Below are 24,212 nucleotides of genomic sequence, written 5' to 3'. Positions count from 1 at the left end.
AGATTTACATGTCATTTTAGGAAGTATCTTGGAGAAAGTATTCTTTTTTAAAGAATTTTAAATTTGGCATTTTGTTTGATGTAAGGGTATAATACGTCTGTTAATTCCAATCTGAAACCATGCATTTTCCCCTTAGGTTGCTAATGCCATAAAGGCTTCATTGCCTCATGGTGCCATGAAGTCTAGTAAGGAGGGTACAAGGTGTATTCAAGTTGAAATCACACCAACTTCCTCTAGAATATCAAGAAATGCAGTAACCAGCATGTCAATAAGAGGTCATAGGTGGAAAAGACATGGTAAGAAATAAAACAGTCTTCAAATTAGAGAATTGTTGATTCTGTCACATTTTTGTCTTTACGTACAGGCCTATAACTTCTACCTTTAGTAAATAAGAGCATAGTGACATGGATGAAAGCTGTTGGATCACCTTTAACTCCTAATTTATTATCCACTGGTGATAAGCAGTAAGGAAAATACAGCTCCTTATGTTACATATATGAATGAAAATTTATTTAAACATTGTATTTGTTTTTAAATTTATTTTAGTAGAGTCAGAGAGTAGGAAAATGCATGTTAAAATTATTCACACATGGATTTCTGTTCAAAACTATTGGCAAATATTCCTTAATTTTTCTTATTTCTCAACTAACTCTTTGGCAAGTAAACTTGCATATTGAAGCAGGACAAGTAATAGGGACTTTGACACTTTCTTTTGTACTTCCTGGCAAAAGAGCCATTGTATTGATGCAACTCTGGGCATTTCTATTTTCTAGAAGTTAATTTTCTTTCAAGATTGTTGGTTTTAATATTTTTCCTTGATTTCTTCATTTTACTACTTAAAAATTCTACTGGAAATTAATTTTACTTACCATAGCCTTCTTAATGCTTTCCTACTTCTCTCCCTTTTCTCAAGATTTATTATTTTTAATTTAATTTCTTATTCTTTTGATAACTCCCCTCCTATCTACAAGTTATTGTAGTGGCAAGAATCAGTGTAAGATTGCTATTACCTCTCTCAGAAGGTAATCATAGGACCAGAAGCAAAAAGCCACTCCTTTGCCCCAAGCAAACATATATATTACTCTGTTTTCTTTTTCCTGTTAACTGTGATGAAAATGGTAGCTCCTATATTTAGTTCCAGTTTTTTCTGTGGTCTCTGCAGAGAAAATGCAAAAATGAGGAGAATATTATTCATGGTAAAATAGAAAGTTGGTAATAAGAATATTGTTCCTACTTAGGAAATCTAGGAGATAATGTGTCAAAAGGGAATGGTGACAGAAAATTCCAGCTTACCCAATGATCATTTTCATTCATTTTGCTTTTTAAAGTAGTGTGACAGTTCTTGAAGTTTCTTTAGGAAAGCATAAAAGAGGTGATAATGTTTGCCATTAGCAAGGCAAATTATGCTACAATTAAAACACATAGAGTCTAAACATACTTCAGTTTCTTCAGTGAAAATTAGGCTACTGAATAGGACTAGATTACAGGTAAAAAGTCATTTAATTAGTATGATGGCACCCTAGAGGTCAGATTTCTCTTTTGGCATTAATAGGTAAAAATAGGCAGAAAGGCCACAAACCAGATCATATGGGTCACTGTGGCCATAATCGCTCTCAAACTACTATAGGAAATGCAAGAATGAGTTTCAATTCCTTTTCCACATTCCCTTCTTGCTCCTTTGGTGACTGTATGGGGAATTAGAAAAGAGTATATAAGTTCTGCCGTTAAAAATATGAAATATTGAAGTTCAGTTGTATCTGTACATGTATGTGTGAGAAAGAGGTATGTGTATGTGTCCATGCATGCATTTAACAGAACAAGATGTGTACCCTGCAGTAAAATAGAAGTGATTTTCTAGAAGTGTTTTAGAGGAATAAATTACCAAAATAAGGGATAAGACTACCTGAATATGCTGTGTCTATTCCATTCTTACAAATCTTCCAAATTTCATTTTGGCTACCGTTTGAGGAGTTGGTCCTGTGTCTTAAGGTGATAATAATCTCCCTTATCATCTATCCCCTTACACTCATTCAACCCTCAAAACTCAAACACTTGGGCAACTCCCATTTATGGTGACAAAAAACGTCACAGGCGAGGATTTGGAAGAGAATGAACTATTAAAATAAGTCAGGTTCATGGAGCCAATACAGAACACGGCTTATCTTGTTTACCACTCTTGTATAATTCTGTTTTTCCAATGACTAAAATATTCCTACTCTAAGATACTAATTTATCTCTACAGGTAGGTTGCATTTTCTTTTTTAAGGGGAGTCTTAGCTTCCCTTTCCAGAGCACTATTTTTCATTGTTAATTCTGTCCTGTTGAATTAAGAACTACTATTTTCCATCTTTGTGATCCTGATTCCTACTTGAACACTTTATTGTCCTGGGCTTTCTAGCGCACTGACTTCTTGTGGGGAATATAGGTAACTGTGCTATGGTTGTTAAATAGATAGACACTTCTCAAGTTAAAAATGAATTTTTAAATTTGTTTATATATAAATTTATTCCATTTACATATTAATTACATACATTTTAACAAAATTTATTTTTACATTAATTTTTGCAAAAACAGTGTTAAAGGGTTTGTAGGTTCAGGGTGACCCACAAAAGCCTTTTGTCCCATAATGGTTCTGGAAGCATAGTGCTACAGAGTGTAGATTTAGTTTAAGACTGTGTGAAAACACACTTAGAGCTTCTTTATTTGATGAAACTTTCCCATTCCCCCTATATCCTTACTCCTCCCTTACCACACCAGGCCTTGCAGGAGGAGGGATTTCTTATCAGATCCCAAACTATATCACACAGTAGGGACATGGAATATGCAACTTTAAAACTGTGATGATGGGGCCCCTGGGTGGCTCAGTCGGTTGAGTGTCCGACTTCAGCTCAGGTCATGATCTCACAGTTCATGGGTTCGGGCTGTCAGCACAGAGCCTGGCGCCTGCCTTCACATTCTGTGTCTCCCTCTCCCTCTGACCCTCCCCTGCTCATGCTGTCTCTCTCTCCCAAAAATAAATAAAACATTAAAAAATAAAATAAAATAAAACAGTGATGATGAGGGCTGGAGAAGAAGGGAAGAAACTTTAAGGCATATTTCTTTTTTTTCCCTTGTCTCTTTCTTTGTTATTGCCAGTGCCAGGAAAGAAGAAAGCAGTTGGCCTTTTTTCTTTCCTTGGGTCTCTTCCCTTTTTCATTTCTTTTTTCTTATATTGATGTCTTTTCAAAAATTGAGATATAGTTGACATAGAATACCATGTTAGTTTCTGGTGTACATAATGATTTAATATATGTATATACTGCAAGATGATCACCACTCTAGACTCTACCAAGTCTAGTTAATATCCATTGCCACACATAGTTACACATTTTTTTCTTGTGATAAGAACTCTTAAGATCTAGCAAGTTTCAAATATACAAAACAGTATTATTAACTATCGTCCCCATGCTATACCTTACATCCCTAGGACTTCTTATTTTATAATTATACCAGGTGACTGTCTTTACCCATTTTGCCCACCATACCCCACCCTCAACCTCTACCTCTGTTCTCTGTATGTATAATGCCCTCAAGGTCCACATTGTCCCAAATGACAAGATTTCCTTCTTATTAATGGCTGGATAATATTTTCTTGTATACATAGCACATTTTCTTCATCCATCCATTGATGGGCATTTTTTCTCCTTTTTCCAGCTTATCTGGGGAGAAGAGGGAAAGAAGTAAATGAGGGTCTCCTATGGAAGCAGCCAGGCAGAACTTCATTTTTTGTTTGCTTATTTTCTTTCCATCTCTTTTTATTATTAAGGAATATAGATAAATTAAGCCATATGTTAGTATGTTTGCATATCTGGGCTACCAAAAATTATACATGCAAACAAATGCATTAAATTGGAACAATTAATCACATACGTTTTTTTCTCTCATTGTAACAGAAAAAAAATTATCTTTACAGCAAAAGCCAACTGATATTTTAGTGATTTTAAGGTTAATTTGGAAAAGTTTTAATTTCTTACATGAAATTTTTTTTTCTAAGCTCTTCTAGAAAGCAGATCTGCCATTCTTTTCTTTAAGCTAAGAACTATCCAAAGCTTATATTTTAATGAAAAGCATTCTTTTGGAAGGTAAAAAATTAATAGTTTTAACGTTTCCACACATTTCAGAACATATATTCCTTGCCATGGTCTAGGATTGTATTTTGATCAGTTTTATTTGCTTGGCCCCCTATTTATATGATAATAATAGCCTTTATTTTTTAGAGCAGTTTTAGGTTCACAGCAAAATGGAATGGAAAGTGCAATACCCATATATCCTCTGGTTCCTGCCACCCCCCACATACATATCCTCCTTGACCATCACCATCCTGTAGCAGAGAGGTGCACGTGTAAGGCCCTGTAATTTTAATTTCGACCAGATAGTGTATCCGCATATCAACTAAATAGGGCGACTTTTAAAGAAAGTGTGGTTTCTACCAGGTATTAATTTAGAGAGACATGTTTAACAATTAGCATGTTTGCCTAATTTTTCCCACTTCTCACTTGATTTTACTATTGTACTGATACAGCTTAACTTAATGTGGTGTTTTTAAATTTTTTTTAACTTGGTGTATACATTTCTAAGAAAAGTTTAATGGCTTTGTAATTCCATGCCAATACATATCTTTGGAAAGTAAAATTATAATATAGAACTGCTGCTTTTGACTTTTAAGGGTCATTATTTCAGAATTAAGTTTTATTTACATATTATTAATTCTTTTGAGCATATTGTGTTTCACTTAGTGTATATTTTTTAAACCTAGATTTTCAGACTACCTACATATTGAAGGCTATTTTAGAACTCATAATTTGAAAGTAAAATGTAACTAGGAAAGGATAATAATAATAATTGAAAAAGGATTAAGGGAAGGGAAGAATGAGTAGATTATAACCATAGCAAGAATCACAATGAAAATTCCAATGAAGAATAAGATGAAATAATGAAAAAAATTATTAAAAATTTGAAATTAATAATAAAAATGCAATTCTATAAAACATATACTTCCTTTAAAAAATAAACAGAAGTAGCTAAAAAGCAAAAGGGAAATATCCCTTTACAATTATGCTTCAATTCTGTAGTCATTCTTAAATGTTACTTCTAAAAGTTTTCATCATCTACCATTTCAGCTAGACTTTTCTCTTAAATCCCTGAATCATTCTCTACCACTTTAAGGTTCTATTATACAATCTATACTTATATGTTTCTTTGTACTTCTTCCATTCCTTCTCCTATTCTAGAACAAATTTAATTGCTATTTTTTTGTCTGTCTCCCCCACTACCCCACCACCATTATGACTCATTCTTCTTGCACTTAAAAAAAAAATTACCTATACTTGGAACAAGGAAACCAACTTTTCTCATTTCTTCTAAAACATGTGTTAAAACATCACCCCTTTGTTCTAGAAAAGTCACCTAATTAAATTATGGTTGCAAATAATGAGTGCTTATAATTTTTGCCAACTGGTTATCTAATAAAAAGGTTTATCTAGTGAAATCCCAATTCTTTATTACTGCCCACCGTTTTTTTCTACTTGTGCATTTATTTGTGAGAGAAATAATGAGGCGAGTAAGTAAAACCCATTTGGCATGATTCAAAGCATTACATAAAAGCCAATTGTTAACTTATTAAGAACTATTTAACTTGTTTCATTAGCTACATCATAATTGTATTCTTGGTAAGTTTTTTTTAGTTTGCTATTCAAATGATCCTGTGATTGAGCTTTTTCATAAAACAATGTTTTTGAAACTTATAATTTGGATTTTCTAAATTTGAGATAAACATTTAGTTTGAGTGAGTATCAGACACAAAAGTGTACATGTGTTACATAACAGTAACAACGAACTTAATGTTTTTTTGTAATTTCTGCAGCCCTATAGTACACTATTCTGACATTTATATTACTGTTATAGTCAGGCTTTTTAGAAGATTGTTTTAATACCTGTTGTCTCAGTAATCTCAAATTAACATGAAAATAGAATAGATTGAGTTTGTATTTCTCATTTATGTATTGTTACAACTGTTTGCCCAGTTAGGTATCAGTAATAAGAACAGTATTATAAACTAGGTCCTTTGAATTTTGCCCTACTTTTGGTCTTGGCATATTATATGGTTTATTTTTATAACATTGTATTTCATGACTTTGACTTAGCGGTCCAAGAGTACAAAGTTTTAAGTAGTGAAAAAGAACTAAAAACAAGAACTACATATATTTTTAAGTCTTCAACTTAATAATACAAAAAAAAGTACCTTGAGAATTTGAATACTTAATAAATTATATGAAATGCTTATGTGAAAAAAGAAATAAAATAGTTTGCATAGATTAAGTCTAAAAAAGTGAAGTTTCATGTTGTATCCCCAGCATCTAAAACATTGTCTGGCATATAATAGGTGCTCAATAAATAGTTGAATGCATGAGTGAGTGGGTGAATGATAAAGAAATTTATAATATGGACCGAGGAGTTCATTCCCTCTTTTTTTTGAAAAACACTATAACAACATAATAGTACACTGGGTAGAGGGATATTTACTTATAATCCCAAATCTTAAAGAATTATCATTTTATAGGTTTTTCCATATGTATATATATTTTTCATTGTTGTGCTCTATTAAAATTTTTGATGTTTTGGTATTGTTCAGTTAATAACGTCAAAAATTTTCCTAAGTTCTCCTAGTAAGTCCAGTTGCTTTAATGGCATATTTAATACCACGTTGAGTTGATATTCCATCATTTAATTAACCATTTCCTTAATATGTTAAATAATTTGTTTCTAACTTTTTGCTATTATAGATAACACTGCAATGAATAGCTTAATGACTATAGATAGCCTTTTCTTCTTCAGAATAGAATAAATTATAAACGTAAACTGACTGGATGAAAAGGTATGAAGCTTTTCAGGTATATTATGACATTTAAAATATTTATAACTTATAAATTGCAAAGGAATGTGTATCACTTTCTCTTAGAGCTTACTCAAATATACTTTTCATAATGTCAAAATGGCATGATGCAGTCATTTAAAGAATAGATTATTTTTTTAAAGCTTTGGCTTATTTTATTATTTTCACACATATTTATACAATACTGTAAGTGCCTCGGGTCATAACCAGATTCTTTTCGACTTACAAAGTTGTCTGAGTATAGAGCTGTGTAGATTCTGTGAAATAATGTTATTCCTTTATTTAAGTTGTCACTTTTAGTAAATAAAAAGCATAAGCCATAAAAAGCAAAAGCAAATAGGATAAGGAGCTTTTTTATGAGTGATGTGATGGGATAGATATTTGGGATTATAAGATTACATATGAGGGAAATCACAACTTTACATGTCAGTTTTAATGATATTTGCAATTTGTTTTACCTTTTTTTTTCCTCTAAGCTGGAAGAAATTTTTTAGGGAGAAATGATTTGAGTGTCTTTGAGAACCAATTTGGAAATGTCTATTGAAAGTATTCTTTTAACTCTCCTAATTTCTGTATGTGGAGAGAAGTTTACTGGTTTGTAGAGGTTATACAAATAAAATATTCTTTGAGATGTTTCTCTTTGGATCGTTTTTGAATTATTTGAAGTCAAATGTAAGTATTGTTTTTTATAGGTATAGAACAACAATGACACCTTTTGCATAGATTTAACGTTAGATTCTGGGCTTTTACACATTAGATTCTATTTTCTAATACATTTATATTCCCTTAAAATATCTCCTCTCTGATTTTCTTAAAGAAAGATTAACTTCTTCTCCATTGCTATGGTATCCAGAGCATAATATGATTTATTATGAACTGTATATTTAAAAAATATGTATATTTTGGACACTATTAAGTATTTTACTAAACCTGCATTTAAAGGTGACTACCTCACTTTTCCAAAAGAGACTTTCGTTTTCTCTGCCATCTAAAAATTCTTATTAGCGTAACTTGTATATTATTTTTTTTCTTTTTACCTCATCAAATAACACTTTCCCAGTTTACCTTTCTCATGTCTTCTCCATGATTTTTCACCTTTATTGTTTTTAATGATAATCTCACCATGTAACAGGACATTATTTAATTTATCAAACAAATATTAATTGGGCATCAATTATATGCAAGTTACTTTCTCAGGTACAGGGTATGCAGGAGTGACCAGACAAAATCCCTGCCCTCATGGGACATGGTAAATAAATAATTATGTAACAGAGTGATTAAGTGCTGAGAATAAACAAAGTAGAGAAGAGAGTGAAATATGGGGGACATTGAAATTTGATGGGATGATCAAGGAATGTTTCACTGAGAAGGAGATTTTTGAGAAAAGACCTGAAAGAAATAAAGAGGTGAGCCATGTAGGTAGCTATGTGGGGAAGGGCATTCCAGGCCTATGGAATAGCAAGACCAGTAAGAAAGAAGGTGTGTGCAGGGAGATTGGGTCACATATAGGGGAAGAAGTTAGAGAAATAATAAAGAGCAAAATCATGTAGCAAATGTTTGAGTTATATAGTTATCTTTATTCCATAATTCTCCTGAGAATTATGTCTGTTCTTTCTAGCTCTGTACACAATCACATGCTTCTCTTTTTATAAATTTACCTTAATAAGCAGAGTAAAAATTTGCCATTTTTACCATTTTTGAATGATGACATTACATGATTTAATCAAAAAGTTGTGCTTGTGGAAAAACACATGATCTCATTTTTTGACTTGCCATTTTTTTTCATGATTTAAAAAAATGTTACTCTCATTGCTTTTGGGGCTGCAGATCTCACGCACTATCCCAGTACCTGTGACTGGCAATCCTGATGCCTGATGCTGCTTAATACAATAGTTCTCTTGTTATTTTTTAGTTTTTCTCACAAAGTTTTCACCATTTCAACACCATTTTAAATTAATAATTTCACTGGTGTCTTTTAAAAAAGTAAACCCAACTAAAAAACAAAACAAAACTAACCTTGAGAGGAATTGACGTATTTAGGTTTTCTTGGAGACTTTTATCTGCTCTTGCTTTCTCTTCAGCCAAAGGAAATTATTTGCTTTCTGTGAAAAGACCAGGAATCTAAGCAAACAAGTTAACCTAACTGAAGGATGTCAGAGGATATGTAACTCAAATTGATGTTTAATGAATTGAAGAGTTAGACTATAATATGTTAGAACGGACATTTGGAGTCAAAAGATTTTGCTGTTTAGCTCACCCACTGAATAGTGGTTAGCTCCTTCTGAACTTCAGTTTCCTTATCTGTAAATGGGAGAGAAGATGATTGAATAATATATTCAAATGCTCCCCCAAAAACTGTTTACTACCGTTCAATATAAGTAGTGTTGTTTTTTATTTTGTTTGGCCACCAATGCATATCTTTTAAGATTTGTTAAGTTTTAGTATTCATTGGCTTTGCTATGTCTGGATATTTCTACAGTTCATAATTTTTTGGACTAGATTGTGGTTGCTTTAATAGATCTTTTGTGAAAATGCTTCTGTAACATAAATATCTTGCCTGTCACCCAACAGCACCATGTCAATTTTACTCTCAGCTGCAGTGGCCTCTGGCATTTACCTCAGATTTTTACTTGCTTCACTTTGAAGATAGCTATTAACAAGGGGAAATAGGTTCTGTTGGAATTTTTTAATCTCATTAAACCTCTGTTAGAGGTGAAACTACCTCACTAACATGCTTTGGCCTGTTTAGGAAATAAACATTTCATTTAGAGAACCTCCTGTCAGAGGTTTATGAAGCTCTGAGTAAATGAGAAATTATTATGCCAGCACCAGCCCAGGGTGACAGGAAGCTTCAAGGACCTCCTGAAGTGTGTATTGCTGATGGGTACGAAGTACCCAGGACATTCATAATAACTTGCCTTAAGTTTTCAGAATTTGAAAGAATTTATTAGAATAGAGCTTTGGTTCCCAAACGTTGCTGCACATTAGTCACTAGGACCTTGTAAAAATCTCAATGTCTAGGTCATACCTCATACTAATTAAATAAAAATGTCCAGGGCGAGAGCCAGGTATGAGTAGTTCTTAAAGACTCCCCAGTGATACCAATCTGTAGCAAAGTTTGGGACCCTTTGGAGTATGCGGCTCTGGCCTCCATTCTTTTACTACCTATTTCTATTTCACATGCTTTAGCACCATGAGTGGGAGCTTGATACCATTAGAAACATTTGAAAATAGTAGGTAATGTTTCTCAAACAGATTTGTGTTCTACGTTTTTTAAGAGTATATACTGTGTACATAGTCTTGTGTTGTTTTGAACTTTAATTTTCATTACTGACCCATGGTAGATGTATTTATGTTATTTTTTTCCATTTATTACAGATATTTCCTTGACAGCTTTAAATAAAACCATGCTTTGTGATTTAAGACACAGAATAAAATGTCTATAAGTATTAACTGGTTAGGAGTTCCATTCCTTTGTTTTGATTACAGTGGCTGTTTTCAGAATAAAGGACCAATGGCCAAGTTGTTTTTCCCAATCCATTTTTATTTTTCTCTGGCTTAGTAATGAACTTTATAGGCTGGCCTAAATTTATGGTATGAGTATGAATCTTAAGGAATAGAATACTTAATTGTATCATAGCTGCATTAACATTTACTAATACACACAATGATTGGTGTGTGATCTAAAAACCGACTTGCAGCATTACTAACCATGATATTAGGAGTGAATGCTTATTTTCCCAACTCTATAGTTTATTAAGGCAGCCTCATTGGAATCTAATACAAAAATAGAATTTTAAATGTATAAAGGGAATTACTAGGTGTCTTGGTTCCTAATGTTGACAAGAGCCAGAGTTTTGGGTGTACATCCTGGAACATTTTCCCAAGGCTTGACCTAAGTTCCAGTGGTCACAATATTACCTTTAAAGCAATAGAAATTCTATGTTGATTTCTAAAAAAATTTCTGTTTCATGGTCCATGTCAAATGTGTGTGTGAAAACATGCAGAACATGAATTGATGCTCTGTGAGTTTTTTCATTGTCATTTAAAATTAAAGAACATGACCATGCTGTTCCCAGTGCTGTCAGAGTAATGAAAATTATGGAAATTTCCACAGTGTAGATATCTGGCTTAATTCATAACATTCAGTTGTCTGATATTTGTTTTGGATCTTTTGTTTTTCTTGTTATGCATTTTTAGTTTGTTTTGTTTTCAGCCATCATTTTGTCTTATCATCTTCAATTCTAGAGCAACCTGACAACAGTAATGATACCACTGAATTGGGCATCCTTGTCATTCCTGAGATTAGTGTCACAAACGTGGCCGGAGAGAGAACCGGGAATGGGGAAAAAGGCAGGACACTAGGAGAGATTGATGCTCAGCATATACAGGGTGTGCAGGAAACAGCCACAGATCCTAGAACTGAGAGCAAAGGCTTGCCAGAGATCAGGAGGCAAAAGTCTGTAAGAAAAATGATGGAGGACGGAATAAACGCACCTGGCAGAGTGCAGTTTTAGCAGAGCGCTTTCTAGCTGCCCTCCAAGGTATCTCATGGCACAGGGCCACTGCTGCATGTCTTAAGCAACAGTTGCACAGTCACAGAAATTTTGCATGTCATCTAATAATCAGAATGCATGAATTATGCACCACGATTTCTCAATGATCTAATGCTCTTTGGAATGGTCATACCTGTATTTTCTCTGAGTAAACTGTTATGAAATCAAGGCAGAAAATTACTTCCAAAATAATTTTCTGCTTATATTTTCAGATCTAAAATTATATTTTATCTGCATATTTTTAACATCTTTGATTTGAAGTATAATGTATATAAAAATTTAACAAGTTTGAACTCGTGATACTTAGGGTCTATTTTTTTATTTTTGTAAAATAATCTAGAGTGTAGAATGCAACCATTAAAATTTTTTTTAAGAAAAAATTTTTAAAATATCTTAATACCATTTTTAAAAAATTTCCTTGGTAAGAGTTCTGATTTTATATTGCTTTGCTACTTGAGAATTTACCCGTAGTTTTACTATGTGGTATTTTCCCTAATTGTTTCTGATCTTTTGCATGAATAGGAGGAGAAATCTTTCTAAAAACATGGGGGTAGGGTGGGTGGTTGTGTATGGCATGCTTTTTGATTAATACACTCTAAATTACTTTTAATTACAATGAACTTTTTTACATTTTATAGAATGTTTCAATTTATCCTTTAATTTCGGTCTATAATCTGTTGCTTTATGTAATTACGCTAAAGTTTAAAGTGTCATTGATTTGTTAGAAATCATGAAATAAGAATTATTTAAAATACTTAATATTAATTAATCTTTGTTATTTCTTTGTTTAGGAAATACAGAATTAACAGGTCAAGAAGAACTGATGGAGATCTCTGAAGTTGATGAGGGGTTTTATTCCCGGGCTGCGTCTAGTACTAGCCAGTCTGGTTTATCAAACAGTAGTAACAATTCTAGTAACAAGACAAGTGTAGGAAAGACTCAGAGACGGTCAGGGGGAAGCAAAACTGGAGGAAAAGAAAAAGAAACCACAGGGGAGTCTTGCAAAGATCACTTTGCCCGAAAACAAACTCAGAGAGCCCAAAGTGAGAATCTTGAGCTTCTCTCTTTGAAGAGACTGACGTTAACTACCAGCCAATCTCTGCCTAAACCTTGCAGCCATGGTTTGGCCAAGACTGCCTCAACCGTATTCAGTAAATCCTTTGAACAAGTCAGTGGTGTCACAGTCCCACATAACCCATCATCTGCTGTTGGCTGTGGGCCTGGGACAGATGCCAATAGGTTTTCTGCTTGTAGTCTCCAAGAAGAAAAGCTTACTTACGTTTCCGAAAGGACTGAACTTCCAACGAAGCATCCATCAGGTCAGCAGAGACCTCCTAGTATCAGCATTACTTTGTCCACAGATTAGTTTGTAATAGTTTTCTCATCTAACCAGTGAATCTAGAAATATGACTTTGCTTCTTGATGAAAGCACCCAGGGTCTTTCATCCCTATTCCAGACAGGAGCCCTTAAGTCTTAAATTCTGAAGGACACCTTGACCATAATGTATAATGTATAGGTTGTAATAAGGTCGAATGCAGTTTTGTTGTTTCTTGGGTATATTTCCCCCCCGCCTTGATTTGAGTCTCTTTTTTTTTTTCTTTCCTATTTGTTTCTATGATCTAAGATGGTCAGTGTAACAATACATTTTGGCAAGTTGTCTGATCAGATTGGGTACATCTCGTGTGAGGTTGTGAATTCTTATTTTTCAATAACTCCTGTTTTGGGAGTTGTATGTTTGACCTTCAGAGTAAAAGGGAATCTCATGCATGGGAGCTGTTTTTGAAAGAAGGAGGCAGAGGGTGCAACTCCAGGAATTCTACAGCTGACTGTGTGCAGGGCAGTCTGAAAATTAGGCATGTTAAAAAAACAAAAATGATGTATGAAAAGGGCCTGATAAAAATGTTAATAATCAGATTGTCCTTAAAATTAGTGGAATATTTGTGTAAAGCACTGGAAAAAGCCTCGTAACTCAGTACCTAGACGATTATGTAATTCAAGTGGATGCGTAGAGGGCTTTCTGTTGTTATCTTTGGAACATTTTATATAAAAAGTCAGACTGACAGTAGATGTGTTGTTTTGAAGTATTTGATCTGGATTTAGCAGGTGAAAATCCCTTTCAATTCCCAAAACATAATAGACCATGAAGCTGACTTACCCTGCTGCTTGACTTTGGAAATCCTAGGTAGTTTGGTTTCCTAGAATTCAGAGTACACGTCATTGAAGACTTCCTGGAAATCATTGTAAATCGTGCAACACAGCTCTCAAGACGCCGGTATCAACCATATAGCATTGAATTGTTTGTCTGCAAATGAAGGAAATTAGGTAAATTTTTCATCTTTAAAATGTTGTGAAAGAAAATATAATGAAATATGGGCAAAGGACATTTATATAATTAACTAATTTAGGTTTATTTACGTTTGTGCTCTTAAATTTAGAATTATAAAATATGAAAAAAGTTAAATATTTTGTTTGTGAACAGGCCTATTTTAAATGTTATGATAGATAGAATAATCAATGTAGTTGACCCCACCCAAAAAATGAAAATAAAAAAGGCAATATGGCAGAAGCTAAACAAACTTGTATGTAGCTATAGAGAACTATGAGACTTATGAGAGAGTTGGAAAATGTGGGGTTTGCTAGTGCTGGTCCTTTTAACTGTGGCCGAGGCTCCCTATAAATCAGGTGTAAGTAACTAATAATTCAGAGGGAGGAAAAGAAACAGGGCTGAGGATGAGAGGAAGTTGACTGGGAAGGAAGGGCCGGAGGGCTGTCTGTCCCCTCTTTGTCTCCTTCATCATTAATACACAGTGGTTTCCTTATTCACAGTCCCTAGCTGTAGCTGCACAGATGATGTTAGGTTTCCTTTTGTGCCTGCTTATGCAGCGCTCAAATGTGAAAAATTTATATGTCCTGAAGAGTGCTAAAGCACACGCTGTAAATGCAGTTTTGACCCTAACTGCTTTGGCTACCATTTTAAATTTAAATCATCAAAAAGCATGAACTAGTTTTCATTCAATAATCCTGTATAGAATATGGCTTTTATTAGAAGTGAATTTGAGTTTTTCAGTGCCAGTAATAGAAATGGAATAAGATCTATTGCCATAAACTGTAGTTTAAAAAAAAACAAAAAGTTAAGACGAGCCCATGAAAATTGATATTGCTTTAATTGAACAGGAATCCTGTGTACAATTGAAAATATTTGTAGGATGTCACTGTGGATTTCCTATTGACTTTTTGTAATTCTTTAACAAAAAATTTCCCTCAGGCATACAGCTACTAACAGTATTAATAGTCTTAAGACTTAATTTAGAAGATTGGCCTTTTAAGCAAGTCGAGTGCTTAGGAAATACTGTAGAATCAATCTGAGGAAAAGCTGGCAAGAATGAGAGATCAGATTTTAATGATCAACTGCCGTAATGGAACTTCATTATGGCATTATTCTAGATCATTGCTACTCCTATATTTGAGGACCAGTAAGTAGCATTGGCATCACCAAGCGTCTTGTTAAAGATGTAGAATTTCAGAGCAGCTTTTGATCTACTGACTCATAATCTGCCTCTTACTTAACAAGATCCTCAAGTGATTTTTATGCACATTAAAGTTTAAAAAGAGAGTACCAAAAGGGCAAACAAATTACTTACCTAATATTTAGAATTTTCAATGGTCTCACAACCCTAGATCAAATATGTTAGATACTAAATATTATAATCATCGTTTTTAATAGCTTATAAATTTTTATAGTGTCCATGGCACTTATTAGATCCTCTAATTCTAAATTTTTAATGATTTTCATTTATTTTTACAATAAAAATATAGCATTTTGTATTTTTCTTACCAACTATAAATGGAATCAGAGCTGTAGATGCCTGCCATTTTGAGTATGAAAGAGGTACCACCATTTTATACAATGCACAACAAATCATGTGTATATTCCTCAACTCTGAAGGCTTACACAGTGGAGTGGTTCTGAATTTTTGCTTCAACTAATTTGCACTAGTTGATTTCCTAGAAGTTATGTTAACAGTAAAATTATTTTATAACACCTTTGATACTATTTCAAATAAGGGTTATACATTTGAAAATTTTTATAGCAATTATAATATTGGATATATGCTAACCATGGTAACAGTTAACAATTATTCCTATTACTCAGCTCTCCATATTTTAAAGTTGGGGTGACTTTTTTAGGTCATTTTTTTCCACAGAGATGCTAATGTAACCATTTGGTCACAGATCTCCTATATATCTTTATGAAAAGAAGGATTCTACCCAAAATGGGGCCTTGCACCCCATAGTTCAAATGATCTCAACAAAAATTATAGTTCCATTCCACATTTTAAGCCATTAAAGACTCTTAAAATTACCCAGCCTCTCACTCTTCAAATACCCGACTACCTAGGGTATTCTAGTGAAGTTGGGGGCCAGCATTTGCCTTCGGAATCAAGTAGGGAAAGCAACAAAATAGACTTTTCAAGGGAGTGTCCTAGAGGACCTAGCACAAGTGAGCACCCTGGAACCCCTTGGACCCCACCATGGAACTTTTTGAGGCAGCTCTGTAGAATTGAAGGGTAGAAATCCTCAGTCCTTGAATAATGACAAAGTTTATTTTGAAAAAGCAATATTTTGTTGCCCTTTTCAATTATGAAGCAACTGCTTAGCAAACAAAACAAAAAGTCAAAGGGAAACATGTTTTTTAAACCAAAATAGATAAAAGTGATCCCAGTTTTAGGGATTTTACCCTATTTTGGAAGACTAAAATTAAAATGTTAAAACCTTTACATTTAAATTATAGAGAAAAAATGTACTGAGACATAATTTTAAATAGATATTTAAAATAAGGCTGTTTAACATTTGATCTATAGGCACAATAAATTTACACTTTATTAAAGGGAAGCACATCAAGGAAATCTGTATGGTAAATAATGTAACTGAAAAAATGTTTTTAAAAAAGCCATTAAAAAGAAGAATAATTTGATGGGTACTTAAATTAAGTATTATAGATAGAAATTAATGTATAATACTGTCTTCCCAGTCTTTGGATTAAAAAAAAAAAAACCTCTCTAGTCCTTTACTTAGCATGAGTTTATACTTTTAGATTAGTTGCTTAGTAAAATTATACTCAATACTTGAGTTATTCACATTTATATTTAATATTGTTAACTTCTTTATCAGAGAACATAAATATGTTGTCTTCTGTACTTTGTAACTAGTACATATCTAAAAAGACTAGCAGTGAACATTTTGGAAGATGTTTTTGTGTTTTTTTTAAATAGTATAGTTTTTTTGGAGTAGAGTCTTGATAGGAAGTTTCTCTTAGTAAACTCATGATCTTATTTTGCGTATCTTTGCTTCTCTTATGTGGGGTTTTTGTGTACTTCTTCTCTTCTAATCCTGTAGTGATACTAATCTTTTCATAGTAAATACTTGTTTCTAATTGTATTCCTGGAGTTTACATTCCTAAAGAGTAAACTATGGACTTTGCATATTTTTATGTGCTCTCTACATTTTTAAGGCTATGGAAATAAACTGGAGTTTAGTTTTTTGAAGTTTTGTATATTTATGTAAATGTCCTTATGCAATACTTTGTATAGCAGTGTTGCCTCTTGTTTTATTGAAATAAAAACTAAAAAAATATGTTTTCCAGATCATTTTACTCATTAAAAAAATCATCATAAATTTTTGCAAAAGTCATGATGTGGAGGAAGAAAGTTAAAGGAGGAAGACTTAGGTGAGTTGAGCCATTGAGAACTTTTGGGAGTAAGCCATAGGACAATGACTCTCATTTCCAGCTTTATGTTTTACATGGCCTAAGGTAGGAAGGAAGTTCATTGGTGTCCATCAAAAGAAAATGAGCTGCATGGGTATGTACCATTGACTCGTTATTTATCATACCAGAAGGACAGGCAAATTTAGATAATAAAACTTTGCCCTTTTAACTTTAATAGGAATCTTTATCTCTTGAGTACAGAGGTTTTATGCCCCTAGTTCGGAACATAGGACTTTTTGCACAGTTGGTATTGAAACATTTAAGGAATGAGTGAGTTAGGTTAATATTAGTTTTGGGAGAGAATGAAGGATGGAGTCTCCAATATATAATACTACTGTAAAGTGTTAGAATTTCATTTATTGGCTCTAGGAAATCTCTGTGGCATTACTTGAATTGTTTTATTGTGTGTGTTTAGAAACAAGACTTTCTTAGAAACTTGAAAAGAAATTCCTGGTGTGTAGTTGTTTGTATATTTGGATAATTCCATTTTATCTAAGGAACTAAGTAATTTGGAAAATGTTTTCTGAACTACTATTAGAGTATTCAGAGAGAAGCACAATAGTGATGTTGTAAGCAGTAGATTAGCCCTATGAAATATACACTCTTCTAGTGACTTTAGTAATCCCAATAAATCATTGACTCACCTCATAGAATCTGACTTTGGTAATGCCAATATAATTATTTTGTAATTATTAGGAAAGGCCTTTACAAACAATTCTAGTCATTTGCCAATTTCCCATGCATTGTTATTGTGGTAGTAGTAATAGCTAACATATGTAATTAAAATTAAATTAATCTTCAAACCAATTCTCTAAAATGAGTAGAATCCTCATTTTACAAAAGAGGAAACTAGAAGCTCTGTAAAGGGCAGGTGACTTGGCCAAGGTCACCTAGCTCCTGGGTGGGAAAGCTAGGGCTTGAACACAGCTCTTACGACTCTCACTTTCCTTTTATATTACTTGATAAAAGGAGGTACTAAGTAAATACTATATAGTGGACATATATTTGAAATTCATTCATCCCATCTGTCTTACAGGTGATAGAGTTAATTTGTAACATAAAAATAAAAGTTTTCCAAAAATAAATTGTGACATGTTTTGTGGAACCTTAGTGTGTTTTAGTGGTAAACCAAGTGCTGATTACTCTGATATTAAAAACATGGTAAAATGCAAATTAAGATTTTTTTTTTTAATGTCAAATAAAGATGAGAGAGATTGACACTGGTGTTGGCATAGATGTGGGGAAATCAGTCTCCTGCTAATTTACAGCAGGACTGTAAATTGATACAACTAAGTCAGTGAGCAATTCAGCAGGATCTACCCAACTTTCAAATACACATACCCTCTGACCTAGCAGTTCTACTCTTCTGTGTCTATTCCAGTCTTTATATTCTATAGAAAATTTAGCACAAATGTGTAAAGGTATTCATTGCAGCATTGCTTATAATAGCACAAAAAAAGCAACTAAAGACCATTAATAGAGGACCGGATAAATTATGGTACATGCATATAGTGGAATATAATGTAGCTGTTAAAAACAATGCAGATCAGTATTGATGATTCAGAAAAATTTTATTATATAATGTTCCCTGAAAAAATCATGTCATATATATATATATATCTATATATATCTATGTATGTGTATGATCCCATTTCCATAAGAAGTGTGTGGAACATGGGTGTTTTATATATATGATACATTTCTATATACATATATAGCCTGTATATAACATATATGTGTATATATTATATACATGTGTGTATATATATACAATATATATGTATGTGTATACATATACAATGTGTATATATATACAATAATACATATACACATATATTTACTGGTATGCAGGGAGAAAAGCATTGTTTTTCTAAGCATGATCTAAATATAGCATGAAATAGAAAAAAACTAGTAGTTTTTAAAATACAGGTTCTGGGGCCTTGTATTCATCCCCCTGAAACCAAATAACTGAAGCACGAAGCATGGCAACCTATTATTTCTGACAAGTTCCTCAGTTAATTCTTTTACAAACAACATTTGGTCTAGTAGCTGATAGCAATAAATTGATTATCTTTGTATCTCTGGTAGTTGTTTGTAGTTAGAAAGATGAACTTTTTTTTAGGGGCACCTGGGTGGCTCAGTCAGTTAAGTGTCCAGTTCTTGATCTTGGCTCAGGTCATGATCTCATGGTTTGTGAGTTCAAACCCTGCATTGGGATCCCTGCTGACAGTGCAGAGCCTGCTTGGGATTCTCTCTCTCCTTTTCTCCTGTCCCTCTCCAACTCGTGCTTTTTCTCTCTCAAAATAAATAAACTTAAAAAAAAAGAAACTTCTTTTTAAAGAAATAGTTAATTGATAGATTGATTTTTAAGTTGAGGTAAAATTGACGTATAACGTTATACTAGTTTCATGTGTACCATAATTATTAAATACTTGTATATATTGTGAAAAGGTCATCACAAATCTAGTTAACATCTGCCATCACACATAGTTACAGCAACTTTTTTTTTTCTCTTGTGATGAGAACTTTTAAGATCTACTCTGTTAGCAACTATCAAATATGTGGTGGGATATTATTAACTTTTGTCATCATGTGCTGTAAAAACATCCCCAGGACTTATTTATTTTGTAACTGGAAGTTTGTACCTTTTGATTCCTTCTATCCACTTTGTCTACCCTCTCTCATCCTCACCTTCTGACTTTATTTCACTTAGCATAACGTCCTCAGGGCCCATCCATGTTGTTGCAAATGGCAAGATATCATTTTGTATGACTGAATAATATTCATATATATGTATATATATATGTGAATATATATATACATACACAGTTGGCCCTTGAATAACACACATTTGAACTGCATGTGTCTACTATATGTGTATTTTTTTCAATACAATACTGTAAATATTTTTTCTTATGATTTCCTTAACATTTTCTTTTTTCTAACATGCTTTATTTTAAGAATACAGTACATAATACATATTACATACAAAATGTGTATTAATTGCCTGTTTATCTTATTGGTAAGATTTGTGGTCAGCAGTAGTCTGTTAGTAAATCTGAGGAGATTCAAAAGTGATATGTGGATTTTCGACTGCATAGGGAAGGTCAGCACTGCTAACCCTTGCGTGGCTCAAGAGTCAGCTGTATACATTTTCTTTATCCATTCTTCCATCAATGGACACTTAGGTTGTTTGAGAAAGGACAAACTTCTTGAAGAGATCTTGTTAATACAACAAAACTAAGTATGAAAACTTACTGCAGTAAGAGAGTGCACTGCCTTGGTGTGCATAGCTGTGCTTCAGAACCAGGAAATTAGATAATAGATAAAGCTTTGGGATCTGTGCTCAAATGGTTTGAGGCATGGCTGTCAAGAGAGGAAACTTGACAAAGTTAATGAAATGGTGTCGGATTGGTGGACACAGCAAGGAAGAGCCTTGAAAAGTCTTGATAAACTGTTCAATAAGCTAACTGTTTGCCCAGGTGAGCAAATTATTGTCTCCACCCTATAGGAATTTCCTTATACAACCAAAAAATTAAGGACTGTTTCTGTTTGTTTTTTATTCACCTAGTTTACAATCCTATCTTTCCTAAACAAAGATTTCCTGGAATAAACAACTAAGTTCTGTTGACATAGGTGGACTAAAGTCTTATCTGCGTCATATTGACACTGATGGTTTCAGGTCTCTTTCTCTCTCCCTATTCAAAGATTTTAAGTCAATATTTTAAATACAGCATATTCATAATGTCCATTAGTGACTTCTTATGGTTCTACTGAAGATCTCAAAGATTTCTTCTGAAGCTCCTTGACCCCTAAATCGCACTTGGGTCATACTTGGTAAGTGCTCCAACATAATTGTCATCACAAGAATTGTCTTTTCACACTCTCCTCCATAGTAGGCTATTGCCCTGTGTGATAATTTAGTATAAACTTATTATATGATAGTAAATGAAGATTTGTTTTACTAGATAGTATGTAAGTCCAATCCAGTAAATAGGTGGCAAATAGGAGATCTGTGTTGGTCTTCTTCCACTCAAGAGAAGTATGTGAAACTCCTTTTTTTCACACATCCACACAGATAATAAAGGTGAAAGTTGTAAAACCTGACTACTTTGGTTTTTTAAAGTGTTATCTGCATAAAAATTCTTTGAGAAGCAAATTATGATACATTACATCACAGGTTTTTTACTTAAAATAATGAATAGCATGAAGATTTTTCTGGTCTAGCATTTGAAATTTATTTTTTTCTTCTATCAAAGTATTTTCTGCGTATCTATGGTACATATCAGTGATGTCTATACTTTTCAGAAAATAAAGTAGAAAAAACCTAATTTCAACACTATGAATCCTCACTTCTTGTTTCACTTGCTTCCTTTTATAGAAAGCTACAATTATATTTAACTCTGTATCCCAGGTCCACTACTGCCTCATGAAGGTGTGTAATGTTTTATCTTAAAACTTTTACTCTTTGCATTTAACTGAGATGCTCCTATGTCTATCTGGCCCCCACACTATAATTTTTACTAACATTTTCTTCTCCAAATCTCTTAAAATATAATCCTAGGGAACATGTCACCACTTCCTCTTCTGTTCCAGTTCTACTCTAGTGTAGAATCTTGTTTCAATATCTATTTACATCCATCAAGTTGAATTTAATGAGGCAGGATGCTCTTTATAGATGGTCACTTATAATGCAAGAGAACACTATATTTCCCAGGTCACCGAGGAGGAAAAAATTGAGCCTGGTTTTACAAGTGGTACTGCACAGTATGCTAGTAATAGCTAGAAGGAAACAGTGGGATTTCAGTTTCTGTCTGTCAGTGATGGTGTGGAGGACAGTAAGAAAAGGAACTCCTTACAGTGAGAATAAATGAGGGCAGTATTTCTTGTCTGCTTTGCACAGATGGTGAGATTTCTAGGTCTACACCATTTTATGACTCGTGGTTAACCAGGTGGTGAAGTACATGGTAGTAAGCTTGGAAGATGAGTGATAAAATTAGGGAGATAAATGTGTGGTTGGACTTCTCAAAATTGGCTCAGGTGGTAAGGATGATTGTTTCCCACATAAATACTAACCAAAGGCCCTATTGTGAAGGCGATGCTTCATAAGCAGATGGTCAAGTTGACTCTGAAGATGTTGACAGGTTTTGTTCTTGTTTTTGTTTTGTTTTAATATCCCAGTCCTTGTTCAACCAGCTTATGAACAAAGGGGTTATCCTGAAAAGATTGGGGCTATACATGGACTTTAACAACATGGCCCTCCTTCATCAAGCCTACCTGGATTACTGCACTCCTGAAAGCCTAATCTGCAAGCAGGAGGGACCAACCCTTAGATACCATGCCCTAGGATGACCAAATAGTTGGTTAGTGCCAGGTTGATTTTATTAAATTTCTTTTCTCCTGGAGAGGTCACTAATTTTCCTCATAAAATGGGCAATGTGGATCTGGGTTTGGATTTGCCTTCCCTGTGTGCTGTGTGTCTGTGTACAATGCAAAGCACCCTATTCACCATCGTGATTTTCCTCAAAATGTTGCAGCTAAGGAGCTTATTTTATAATGTAAGAAGTAAGGTAGAGGGGAAATTCCACTTCCAGGAATAGCAAACCATGTAGTTAACATTAAAACTTCTGTGGACAACTAGATAATCTGGAAAAAATCTTTTTAAAATACAAAAATCTAGAAAAGCAAGCCATCATTAGGGCCACTTCTTATGTAGAGATAATGGCTGATTCTAGAGGGAGCACTTAAGGGGATAAACAGTGTTTTTACTACCTCTGGGAGGCTAGAAAGACAAAAATTGGATAGTGCCTACCAAGTTATGAGAGAGCTTAGAAAACTCCCATGCTTGGTTCTAAACCCTGTAAAGCTCTACCAAAGAAGTAAAGGTGAACTGAAGATACATTAACCACCCCTACACACATACAAAGGGAATTGAGTGAAACCTCAAATCATCACAGTTCCCAAAATTGGGTTAAAGTAATCTCCTATGTGCTTAGTAATAAACAAATCAATAATTCATGGTGGGGGGAAACAAACAAACAAACCATCATCTTAAGCCTCAAGTTCTACAAGTTTTCAAATTAAATGTCCAGCAGAGAAGAAAAAATAACCAGACACTTGTATAACACAGCAACATTCAATGATAACAACTAGTGACATGAGATAAAATTATTTAAAACCAGTGTTTGAAAGCCATCAAAGAACTTTTAGATCAACAAGACTAAGATCCAAAATCCCAGAGAGAAGGTATGCAGAAAAGAATGAACACAGCAGGCCCAAAACACTGTCCTTAGAAAGTCCTGCTTACAAGGTTGGACTTTAGCTAGCATTTGGGACCTTGGATTATGGGAATGTTCCTACCATTCCTTAACTGATAAGGTAGCTTACTATGTGTAAACTATTCATACAAACAACATGGCTTATGGTGAACACCTATGTTTCTTCTGGGAGTTTGTAATTATCATATGTGCTAGGCAGAAGGTACCTACGACCAACTTCCAATACAAACCGTGGGCAACAAATCTAACAAGTGTTCACGGCAGACATTTCACATATGCTATCACAACTCCACATCCTGTGTTATTCCACAGGGAAATGATTTTTAGAAGCTTATGCCTGATTTCCTCTGGATTTCACCCCATGTACTTTTCCCCTTTGCTGATTTTGCTTTTTATGGCTTTGTAATAATAAACCATATCCATGAGTAGGACCATATGCTGAGCCCTGTGAGTCCTTCTGAATCACTGAAACTGTGAGTTGTCTTGGGGATTTATAATCATAAAAATGAGCAAACATTCTGCAGCTACTTCTTCCTTTATAGGATTGCCAGTTTTTGATACAAATCAGGGTAGAAGGAAGAAAGCTACTGCCAAGAATTCAGAGAAGCAAACAAACTATGGCTACCCCACAGAGTGAAGGACAAAAAGTTTAGGGTCACTGAGCCAACCAGCTCTTGGG

The 24,212-nt window shown here is 33.7% G+C and overlaps 1 protein-coding gene across 6 annotated transcripts in view; it reads left to right on the top strand.

The window, feature by feature from the left end:
- FAM126A (family with sequence similarity 126 member A) overlaps nt 1–24,212 on the top strand; it is a 113,622-nt gene that overhangs the window by 67,846 nt on the left and 21,564 nt on the right. For 3 of the 6 annotated variants that reach the window (XR_003905041.1, XR_003905042.1, XR_003905040.1), the window contains exons 10-12: nt 137–296; nt 12,279–13,810; nt 17,133–17,216. Coding sequence is in view for 3 of the 6 variants with exons in the window: in XM_029929919.1 (XP_029785779.1) it covers nt 137–296; nt 12,279–12,853 (735 nt within the window). In the remaining 3 variants the exon portion in view is untranslated. The other 3 variants (XM_029929919.1, XM_029929938.1, XM_029929947.1) reach the window with 2 other exon arrangements.

This window comes from Suricata suricatta, chromosome 2 (assembly GCF_006229205.1).
Source record: "Suricata suricatta isolate VVHF042 chromosome 2, meerkat_22Aug2017_6uvM2_HiC, whole genome shotgun sequence".
Taxonomy (NCBI): Eukaryota; Metazoa; Chordata; class Mammalia; order Carnivora; family Herpestidae; genus Suricata; species Suricata suricatta.
The sequence above is the reverse complement of the archived record's forward strand: the minus strand, read 5'-3'. Positions and strand labels throughout refer to the sequence as shown.